The sequence below is a fragment of the Panonychus citri genome, unplaced genomic scaffold (assembly GCF_014898815.1).
Source record: "Panonychus citri isolate SS breed McGregor unplaced genomic scaffold, ASM1489881v1 Contig00136, whole genome shotgun sequence".
NCBI lineage: Eukaryota > Metazoa > Arthropoda > Arachnida > Trombidiformes > Tetranychidae > Panonychus > Panonychus citri.
In genome coordinates, this window is record NW_026515541.1 from 2,545,260 (window position 1) to 2,556,067 (window position 10,808).

The window sequence follows — 10,808 nt, forward strand, 5'->3', positions numbered from 1 at the left end:
AAAACCTGATTTATCTTCATCTTCTCCTTCAACACAACAATTTGTTTCTTCCTTTTCTATTTTAAATGAGATATAATTTACGATGAATTTAATTCATGATAATTCAAAGAATAGAAAAAGAAATTTCTAAGAAAATTCAGAAAAAAAAGTTTCTTGGTATTTCAATTCAGTGATAATTACAAGAAAACCTCTATCGGAAGTTGAAATTTATCAATTTTTCTCTTCTATTAATAATATAGTTACAATACTTTAATTAGAAAATAATTAAATTGTTTCATCTCAAAACTTTAGAAAAAGTAATTTGAATTTACCGCTTATCTAATTGATGTTTTCTTTTGACGTTTCCAATGGTTACCAACTCATGTTTCCAATAAATTGTTTGTTTTTAATTTGAATTAATTGTTGATTTAATTTAAATTGTTGATTTTCCGATGAGATGCCTTTAAATTGTTCTCGTTGTAAAGAGGCAAAGGCCATATTGAAACGACCGAAAACTGTGAGTATCTTAATTTTTTGTTCGCAAATTGATTTGGTTAATTTTTGTTTCTGGTTTTAGAATTTTTTTTTCTTAATTGTTTCTTGTTTTTTTCTCTCTATTTTCTTCAACAGCGCGATGCATTATGTAAAGAGTGTTTCTATTATTGTTTCGAATCAGAGATTCACAATACAATTATTGAAGGCAATTTATTCAAGCGAGGAGATAAGGTAGCTATTGGAGCCAGTGGTGGTAAAGATTCAACAGTTTTAGCATATATTATGAAGCTATTGAATGAGAGACATGATTATGGTTTAAATTTGGTTTTGTTATCAATTGATGAAGGTATTACTGGTTATCGTGACGATTCATTGGAAACTGTTAAGCAAAATCAGAGAGATTATGCTTTACCTTTGACAATTCTTTCATATAAAGATCTTTATGGTTGGTCAATGGATGATATCGTTAAACAGATTGGCCGAAAAAATAATTGTACCTTTTGTGGTGTTTTCCGACGTCAGGCTCTTGATCGTGGAGCCTTAAAGTTAAACTGTAATGTGATTGTAACAGGTCACAATGCCGATGATATTGCTGAAACTATTTTAATGAATGTCCTTCGAGGTGATATCGCACGATTGAAACGTTGCACCGCAATTAAGACTGGATCTGGAGAAAATTCTGAAGAAAATGTGATACCAAGATGTAAACCTTTTAAATACACTTATGAAAAGGAAATTGTTATGTATGCTTATTTTAAGAAGCTTCATTACTTTTCCACTGAGTGTATTTATGCCCCTAATGCTTATCGAGGCCATGTAAGAAGTTACCTTAAAGATTTGGAGTCTGTTCGATCATCGGCCATTTTGGATATAATTCATTCAGGGGAAGTTCTTGCAGTCGATGAAGGGATAAGATTACCTATTCAAGGAACATGTGAAAGATGTTCTTACATCTCAAGTCAGCGAATTTGTAAAGCCTGTGTAATGTTGGAAGGTTTAAGAAAAGGATTACCCAGATTAGGAATAGTTAAAAGTAGTAAGGTAAAAATGATAAAAAGATTGGAACCAGATGAAACTAAATCGAAACAATCAAAGTGTGGCTCATGTAATTGTACAAATGACAAACCTATCGAACTAAATTAGAAATTTTCCAACTCTTGGTTAATTTCTTTAATCCAAATGTAAACTATGTAATTCTTTAAGCAAATTTTGCCGTGGAGTTTTTTTTTAATTCATTCTGTTTGACAGTTTGATATATTTCAAAGTAACTTTTTAATTGTCTCGAAAAATCAGTAATTCTGAATACATGATGAAGCGAAGCTGTTGATGGATTTTTGGAGATGCATCCACATCGATTGGTCAGTTGGTACAATCATGAATACAATTAACCATCGAAACATAATTTAACACAATAGTTTTTCCAATGGTGATGATTTAGATCTCTTGAAGATTTCACTTGCAATATCCAAGAGTGTGTAATCCAAGTAAACCACTTCGTCCCTGCGGATAACAATTTAAATGCAACATAAATGATTTGATATATTGAAATTGATCTGATGTCTAACAACTTACCCTTTGTGTGGTGATAAATCAAAAGCTTTTGGGTGTTTTTTGATGAAATTAATGGCACAAGGAGCTAACCATGGTTTCGTTTCATTTACATAATTAATGACAATGGAAGTAAAATCTTGTTCTAAATCTTTGGTATAAAGGTCGTACGCTTTGAATGCATTTTTAATGAAAAAGGCATCAGATGAAACGATTGTAACAATTAAAATGGTGTAACAATTGAATAGAAGCATTTTTTGTGTTTCTATTTCCAATAAGTGACACTCACACAAGAACTAAAACTCAATGAAAAAGTTGAACTGATTTTCCAAGTGTAAACTCCAATACAATTTTAACTTAATTTCTTAAAACCAATTTAATCTTTTCAACTCTCATTGGCTATCATTGATAAGCCTGCAGGGTTTAGTTTTCCTAAGTATGGATATAAACCACTAATCGGACGGAAATCGATGTGATTAAAAGCCAGTGGTTTTGTGACTCACACTTGATTGTTGATCTTAAATTGCAAAGTTGTTGACTATCAACGTATCTTGTTGATTTGATCGCGTTAAAAATCTTGCAAGAAAAGGCATCAAAATACATTGGAATGGGAATTATTTTATTGGTGATGAGGAAAATTAAATCAAAGTCACGATAAAATGTCATACAAAATGAAGGATTATTATTGATTATCATTGAAAATGGATGATAAATGTTCAAATGAGCGGTTGAGGTGGACTTTCATTTAGGTACCAACGCGGGATAAATGCTTCAATTGGTAACTGGGTTTGAGTAAAGGTTATATCAAGACCTGGAGAGCAATAAATACGATAAATGACCTTTTCTTGGATGACACATTGTTTGGCACATGTAAGGAAAGAATCAAGGAAATTAAGGCAAACATGAGGTGACCAGTGAATTCGTTCATTGGCAAGTTTTTTAACCGGAATTCTTTCAACATTACGAACAAATTGATCTGAATCACGATAACCACAAAGTATCGAATCAACAGCACCAAGATGAGACTGAGTCCACCATTTAATGGCCTTAAATCGATAAAAAGTTTCCCTTTGACGAGCTGAGTGAATGGTACCAGTGGTTTTTACCTCAATAAACCGAAGCTTATCCAATGGATCAGTCAGGTGAGTTTTCCCTTCAATACAATCCATTTCAGCGGCATAAACAAGTGAATGGGACTTTAAACGTGACCTTAAGATGCAACAAAATTGACCAGTGTCACCAGAACCAAGCTGAGAATCACCTCCACCGGCCACCTCATTGAACTCACTACAAACCATGTCCTCGAAAGAGTGACCACAATAGCTAAGTAGATTACATATTTCCGGTTGATTTTGATCAGAATCTTCTTTGGCATCGGTTCGAAGTTGATGGAAATAAATTGTTCCACCTATTTTCACAGCAATTAACATCCAATCTTCACGTTTCTCATAAGGTGTAACCATTAACTTCGTTAAAACACCTCGGTAACAGATAAAATCGGTATTCAAATTATAAATGGAATGTAATTGACGACCAATCGTGAATTTGGTTCGGTTTTCCAAAATCCATCGAAGAAAATCATCAAGACCAACCGAATCCTGGCCCCAAATAATATTTGGATTATAACCAACCTTAAGATCGTACTTGTGACCATTTTTAACATTCAGGTATCTCAGCTGAGATTTGTCAGCAAAGTAAACACGTTTACCTGTCTTCTTGTTTACCTTAAGTGAATAGAAACCAATTCTTGTAGGTTTACGTATGGAAGCATCAGCATGAGATTTGAATAGATGAGGAATTAAAATTCTGTCAATGATAATCTCTTTATCAGAGACACCGAAAACCTCCAAATCTTTAGCTTTATAACATCTTTGAACAGGTAGATCAACAGATGACATAACGAAAAAATCAATATTCTAATTGTAATAACAACAATTAAAAGGAAACAAAAAGATAAACAAAAACAATATAAGAGTCAAAGACACAAAGAGCAATAGGAGGAAAACAATGAGAATAAGGAATTAGAATTGAATTTTCAAGTTGACAATTCGTTTACCTGTTGATCGCAATTAATGATCAGAAAATCAACTTACCCTGATGTTTATCGAGAAAACAAAATTTCAATAAACTGATTAAATCGATTGGGATTCAATTGGGATTGAACAAAATTAAACTACTTGGGAAATCAACAAACAAACACAAACACTTTATGTTAACCCAAAGATTTCTGGTTAATGATCACTAATAATATCATGTGAGTAGAAACCGTTAACTTATATAAAGGATTCTAGTTGATTAGTTAACAATTTAGGCTCAAAATCAATTGAAAGTTAATTTGCTTTTAAAAACATTTCATTTGATTTCGTATCAACAGTTGACCACTTTTTGGATCATCTTTTTTTTGCAAACTTTTCGTTTTCGAAATGATTGTTTCGATTGCTTTTAAAATCTTCTGCTAATTGTTTCGATTGATTTTCTTGATTGTTTCTGTTTTTTACTCTTGGAAAAGTTTTTTTCTTTAATTATTTGTCCGTTGCTCTTTTTTTAAGATAATTAATTTCTCCAAAACAATCAGTGGACTGATTGAATTGACGACGATCATTAGTCTAATTATGATTAACTTGATTGTTTTTATGATTTTATTGTTCACTTTAATTGTTAACATGTTCATCATTTATTAGTTCATTTATTAACTGATTCATTTTCATCTTTTGGGATTTTAATAGAGATCTTAATTGTAACGATTTAGTCAATTGCTGTTGAATCATTGTTTCATCGGACCCGTTATGATAATGTAATTATTATAAATGTGATAATAATCTCAATCATTAGTCACAATTAACTGTTAAATTAAGAAATTGTGAAAAAAATAACAGTTGAAATTAAATTCTCGTCAAGTTCATATGTAACAATTACTCGATTTCGACAAGATCAGATCAAGAATAAACAAAGAGAAATAAAATTATGATCATAATTGAAATTCTAAAGGTGTTTAATCAGTAAATTGTAACAATTAAAAACAAAGAATTGCGAAAAAAAAATTTAATTGAAAATCTTAAAACCAATAATCAATAATTTAAGAAAATTTATCAAAGAGACAACAAACTAAAAACAATTGGGTTGATAATCGAGCGAAAAAAAAATTAAAATTCTCTTGTCATTTCAACGAATCAACATGAAAACAAAATGTTGATCAATAATCGAAATAATTAATTAAATTTTCTACTAAATTGTACTTGATTGTTATTCTTTTCCGTAGTTAAGTGAATTTCGGATTAAAGATTAAAAGAAAACATCGATCGATAATCGATCTATTGTTCGCTTGTAGATTAGGAAATTCTCCCTGATAATCGATTATATCGATGGTGAAACTGTTGGAAGATTTTTCTTTCTTTAGAATTTCAATTGATCTTGAATTGATTATTTTCTGATTTTTTATTCTGATTTTTTGGTGAATTGTTTTTTTCCACTTTGATATCGATAACTTAGATTCGCAATTAATAACCGGTAAGTAGTTGATTAAATTTAATTATTTCTATTTAATTAAAAAGTTTAAATGTTTTCTTATTGAGAGAATTTTATTTTTTATCTCTATGTGTGAGTGTCTCTTCTCTCTCTCTATTTTCCATCTTTTCTCCTACACCCATGTTAGTCTTTCGCTCTCCCTTTTTCATCTTGTTTGATTGTTTTTGACTTAATTTCTTTTGCTTTTTTTTGTTCAATTTAAGTGATTTTTAGATTAAACATTTTTTGTTTTAAATTGTTTCTACCGTTTGCCTCTTCCAATTTAAGGATTCATAATGTACAAGAGAAAACCTTCAAATGTTTGGAATTATTTTTCTACCATTGGAGATAAAGCTCAATGTAGACTTTGTGGAAAACAAATTAAAAAGTGTGGGAACACTTCTAATTTTTTGGCTCATTTGAGAAATATACATAATCTTTTACCTCATCAACTTTCCACCACCTCTGACCAAGCAATTCCAGCATCGGAAAATTCGCATGCAACATTGATTTTACAACTTGAAGGTCCAGAGGCAATAAGTGAACAATCAATCAGCAGTAAAAGAGTTAAGACTGAAGGTTAGTCTGGTTTACAATTCTTTTCGATTTTAATCATTTTAATCATTAATCATATTTCTCATTTAATTACGATCTTTTTTGTTTCTCATTTAAAGATGACAAATCTAAGTTGATTACTAATCTGGTGGCTAGTTGGTTTGCCAAGGATATGCTTCCTGAGGAAATCGCAATGGGTGATGGATTCAAAAAGTTTTTAAATGAAGTTGCACCTCATTTACCTTTTCCACCCCAAGCGGGTGTTGTTGAGAAATTACACACAAAATATCAAAGCAGTTTAATTTATATTGCTGATAAATTGTCGAAAGTTGATGAATTTGCCCTAACATTTGACATTTGGAATAATAATTTAACTCAACACAGTCATCTTACTTTGACTTCGCATTTTATTGATGGTACATCTCATGGATCCATTGTTATTGGTAATCGTGAACTGCCCAGTACAACAATCTCTACAGATGAGCTTCGCTCTGCAGTAATGGACATTCTTAATAAATGGGCGATCAATCCAGAGAAAATAACTTGTGCTATTACCCATGACATTACTGGCTTAATGGGATCTTTACAGGAACTTTTGGACGCATCTAAGTATCAGAAATGTTTCGCTCACACACTTGATTCAATGCTTAGAGAATCGATTGGTTCACAATCTGAACTATTGATGTTGATAAGAAAAATCAGGGAGAACTTACATTTTTGTGACGAAATTACTGCAGCTCAAGAATCAATCATGAGAGATAAAGTTGTCGTATTAAAAGTTTCCCCTCTTGATGATAAATCAACTGACGAAAGCGATTGGACTTGCCTTTATGCAACATTGGAACGTTATGTTAGCCAAAGCACTGAAATATCAAACGTTCTAATGGGCTTCGATGGACCAGTTATCAGTGAAGCGGATGGTAAAATAGCCGAAGAAACTTTATCTCTTTTAAAACCTTTCCATCAAATAGCTGATGAGATGAGCAGTGAAAAATGGACACCGATAAGTAAAATTATCCCGATCGTTGGAGTTTTGGTTAAAGCAATTAACCTTATATTACCTGAGACCAATTGTGCAAAGGAATTTAAAAACACTCTTCTTAAAAATATCAGATCAAATTTTAAAGACATCGAAGCTGATCCAATTGCATCAATAGCCACATTGTTGGATCCAAGGTTCAAAAATTTGGATTTCACTAGTGAAGCACAATCGGTGAAAGCAGTTAACAAACTTAACTCGATGCTAACCTCAGAAGATGGTACCATAGAAGATCAAGTCGGTCAAGGAGACCAAAAAGACGATGATATCTGGTGTTTACGAAGAGTAAGTCGAGCAGCGAGATGCAATGAACAAACCGACTCAAACAAAATAGCAGCCGAATTAAGAAATTATCTCGACCACAGGACTTTTAACATTACTTCCGATCCAATTGAAATTTGGGATAATCATAAAACTCTGTTTCCATCGATTCATAAATTAGCCAAGAAATATCTTAGCATTCCCGCTTCAGCTATTCCAGCAGAGAGGCTTTTCACTGGCGTGGGTTCGTTGGTAACCAGAAAACGATGTCTTATCGATTCCAGTCAAATGGAAAATCTCCTAATGTTGGAAAGCTTACCTGCCGATGTCGTTTTCTCGCTTTAAATTTGAGCATTTTCTCCTCCTCTTCATTGTCATCATCATCATAATCATCACCGAAAAAACAAAAGCATAAGTAAATATCTCACCATCTCTTATCAATCAAATTTAAAAGAGATAAATAATTTAACTAGACTATTTTTTGCTCGACTTTTGAATCCGATTCTCCGAAATGATATTGATTCAATCCATGTTATCCAAGTGATCAAATTCCTCTGATTGAGCTGCCAGCAATTAACCAAACACGGATGATCTCAATTAATTGAACCATCTCCTCATCAAGTTTTTTGTTTCTCCTACGATAAATTAATCATTCACATGATTAATTATAATAATAATGATTACATTGGCAGATTAAATTAATATCAAAATACAATTGAATTGACAATAATTGATTTCTCGTGTAATGAAAAAAGAGATTTTAATTATTTTAAAACAAACAAAAACTACACAATTTAGTTTAATCGACAAAAACTTGAAAAATTTACAACAATCAAACATCAATTGAAACAATATACATGTAAAATAATGAACAATAATGAACTGGAATCATAATTTAGATAATTAGATAATATTACCAAGTTTAAAAAATATTCTAATACAATTTAAATTAATCAATTTCATATTCTAAACAATATGTCAACAGAATTAAATCAATCAAATTGTCCTCTCTTTGGTTAAACTTATGTTGATTTAACATCCTTGTAAAATTGATCTTTGGTTATGCCTTTTCTTGGCTCATTGAAAAAAGTTAATTGACTATCAAATTTGATGATACGATTTAATCCTTTCGCAGAAATTTTTTTAAGCTTTTGGAAATATCGTAACAGCGCAATTGTCATGGACCCACAAATCAAGGAGAATAAAAAAATCAACACAAGATGTAATTTGGTTAAACTAAATCCCGAACCTCGGGCAATTAGAATTCGATAACCTTCAACAACAATAAAAGCGGTTTCGATGATCTGATGAGTTGCTGTTCTATCAATTTCACAATAAATCTCGGAATCAGTTTCATTAATTATCGTTAATTTAGTCTTCAAACAGCCCTCACTACCATGGTCTGTGTTAAATTCAATGGTATATTCATAATCGGGATGAAGGTTACGAATAAAAATCGTTGTATTATCAAGTGTAAACTGGGCGGCGGTCACAACCGGATCAGGTCTAATGGTGTAGATTAAATTGAAATTTCGGTTCTGTTGTTCTGTAAATGGGAATCCATGGCTTTCCAGAATAATAGACAAACTGAAACCTTGGGTAAAATTAATTTGACTAATATCAAACAGATCAAATTGAGGGTGTGGACACTCAATATAATAATCGTATTTTGAACAAGATAAACTCGTCGAATAGTTGACCGAATAATTATTTTGGTCAACAAAGCTTATTTTGGTATCGTAAAAAGGAATCAAATTAGTATTCGTGATAATTAATGAGTTATTGATCTTTGGAAACACGTTTTTTGGCATAACACTCAAGTTACTTGGCATTTCGCTAATATTTCCGGCGTTGTCGCGATTTGTCATAGTCCCGAGCAGATCTGAAACAATGACTGCCAATCTAGTGAATCGTGAATCCGAGGGATAACAAATAAATTGATTGTCCATATGATGATAGCAATTAATATTCGTTATTATGAGTCGTGTATGTTCAAAATCGCGAGGTTGAGATGAGATAACTGAAATTCGTGAAGGGTGACCTCGTATTAACAAATAGGGAATAATTTTATCCATATGACATGGTAGATGAACGGTAACCTCATTGACACCAATTAACAGAACTGAATTTGATAGGGTTGGTCTCTTAATATAATCCAAATGAAATCCGATCCGATTAACGACTGCATCGGATTCGCGAATCGGACCGACAAATGAAAAAAAACACGAGATGAGTTTGTCGGCTAATTCATGGCCACTTACAACTCTGCCTTGTATTTCAGGTCCCAAGTTCCTATCGACTCGCACAGAATATGAAATACTACCTGGTAGATTCTCTAAATGATCAGGAATTTCATATCTCATTACGATCAATTGATCGCCTACGAATGGACTCCCATCGTATGTCGCTACGATACAATAAAAAGTAATGTTATGATCATTTGACCTCAAACGATATTGACTTGGACAACAACGAGATCCCGTCCATATGCAATCAGAGTTTCCCTCGCTCGCGACAACACAAGATCGGCAATCAGAGTACCTGGAACAAGAATTAATTATTGAACCATTTCCCGAACATTGTTCACTCCATAAGTCTTTTGATGATTCAACACCGTTGATATCAAATTGTAATAGTGAGTGTGAATAATCAAATGTAATTACCATCGAAAACATAATTAGAAACAATTGTAAATATGATAATTTAAATCCGTTGTGAATCAATCTGATCAATTCGTTGGATGATCTTAATAACATTATACCAATAAAATGACATTGATATGAAATTTTAAACGATCTAGAAAATAATTGATTCAATTTGTTTCATCATAATAACTAATCAAGATGAAAGATAATAAAATTACAAGCACAATTACAGTTACAATTAGATTTAAAATCCGACGGTTGATCAAAGATACTGACAATTATTAATCAATTAATCAACCAATCAACTTTTTGTTTACAATCATTTTTCAACCGTTATTCAATCAAATCTGCTCTCGATTTGTATTTTCAACTTTTAACAATTAATAACAGTTCGCTTGATATTAACATTGATTACTACAAACCTTTTTGTTGATTGTTGTTGTTGATTATGTACAACTAATTGCAATCAAATTCCTGTACTTTGTGTGATTTGCCTGGCACTATTATTAAATTGTTCTCACAATTAACCTCAGCAATTGTAGATTAGTTTAAATCAACTGGATTATCATCATGAATAATTAACAATCAACATTAACACAATTTTCCCTTAATTGGGTCAAACCAAATTAACCATAATTGTGATATTTTACCAAAGGTAAAAGTTTTTGATTAAAACAAGTTCACCGAATTATAATAAATTGTAATAATACTTGATGATGATCAATTTAATCATCACAATTAAATCAATAATTTCCTTTTGGTAAACTAACAGTTTGGAGCCA

General features: G+C 31.7%; 4 protein-coding genes across 6 annotated transcripts; 2 read left to right on the forward strand and 2 right to left on the reverse strand.

Annotated features, from left to right (window-relative positions):
* The first annotated feature begins 331 nt into the window (after window positions 1–331).
* LOC128392283 (cytoplasmic tRNA 2-thiolation protein 1-like) lies at window positions 332–1,660 on the forward strand. Its single transcript, XM_053352282.1, has 2 exons — window positions 332–496; window positions 610–1,660. The coding sequence occupies exons 1-2, from the start codon at window positions 437–439 to the stop codon at window positions 1,615–1,617; spliced, it is 1,068 nt and encodes a 355-aa protein (XP_053208257.1). The 5' UTR covers window positions 332–436; the 3' UTR covers window positions 1,618–1,660.
* Window positions 1,661–1,784: 124 nt separating this feature from the next.
* Window positions 1,785–2,356, reverse strand: LOC128392284 (uncharacterized). Its single transcript, XM_053352283.1, has 2 exons — window positions 2,047–2,356; window positions 1,785–1,974 (listed from the first exon to the last, which is right to left on the reverse strand). The coding sequence occupies exons 1-2, from the start codon at window positions 2,274–2,276 to the stop codon at window positions 1,878–1,880; spliced, it is 327 nt and encodes a 108-aa protein (XP_053208258.1). The 5' UTR covers window positions 2,277–2,356; the 3' UTR covers window positions 1,785–1,877.
* A 264-nt stretch (window positions 2,357–2,620) lies between these two features.
* Window positions 2,621–4,399, reverse strand: LOC128392282 (decapping and exoribonuclease protein-like). The gene is made up of 2 exons (XM_053352281.1): window positions 4,116–4,399; window positions 2,621–3,938 (listed from the first exon to the last, which is right to left on the reverse strand). The coding sequence occupies exon 2, from the start codon at window positions 3,918–3,920 to the stop codon at window positions 2,739–2,741; it is 1,182 nt and encodes a 393-aa protein (XP_053208256.1). The 5' UTR covers window positions 3,921–3,938; window positions 4,116–4,399; the 3' UTR covers window positions 2,621–2,738.
* A 973-nt stretch (window positions 4,400–5,372) lies between these two features.
* Window positions 5,373–8,096, forward strand: LOC128392378 (zinc finger BED domain-containing protein 4-like). Of its 3 annotated transcripts, none has more exons than XM_053352394.1 (3): window positions 5,373–5,529; window positions 5,815–6,105; window positions 6,201–8,096. In XM_053352394.1, the coding sequence occupies exons 2-3, from the start codon at window positions 5,823–5,825 to the stop codon at window positions 7,724–7,726; spliced, it is 1,809 nt and encodes a 602-aa protein (XP_053208369.1). In that variant the 5' UTR covers window positions 5,373–5,529; window positions 5,815–5,822; the 3' UTR covers window positions 7,727–8,096. The 3 variants fall into 3 exon arrangements, with proteins under 3 accessions (XP_053208369.1, XP_053208368.1, XP_053208370.1); XM_053352393.1 differs by having other exon boundaries at window positions 5,377–5,529; window positions 5,751–6,105; XM_053352395.1 differs by having other exon boundaries at window positions 5,388–5,529; window positions 5,761–6,105.
* Window positions 8,097–10,808: the final 2,712 nt, after the last annotated feature.

Bases quoted from the DNA above. Each gene is read 5' to 3' on its own strand.
- LOC128392283 (XM_053352282.1), top strand. From the start codon at position 437: ATGCCTTTAAATTGTTCTCGTTGTAAAGAGGCAAAGGCCATATTGAAA. The intron at 497-609 runs GTGAGTATCTTA...TTTCTTCAACAG, and splicing joins TATTGAAACGACCGAAAACT to CGCGATGCATTATGTAAAGA.
- LOC128392282 (XM_053352281.1), bottom strand. From the start codon at position 3,920: ATGTCATCTGTTGATCTACCTGTTCAAAGATGTTATAAAGCTAAAGAT.
- LOC128392284 (XM_053352283.1), bottom strand. From the start codon at position 2,276: ATGCTTCTATTCAATTGTTACACCATTTTAATTGTTACAATCGTTTCA. The intron at 1,975-2,046 runs GTAAGTTGTTAG...TGTTATCCGCAG, and splicing joins GATTTATCACCACACAAAGG to GGACGAAGTGGTTTACTTGG.
- LOC128392378 (XM_053352394.1), top strand. From the start codon at position 5,823: ATGTACAAGAGAAAACCTTCAAATGTTTGGAATTATTTTTCTACCATT. The intron at 6,106-6,200 runs GTTAGTCTGGTT...TCTCATTTAAAG, and splicing joins TAAAAGAGTTAAGACTGAAG to ATGACAAATCTAAGTTGATT.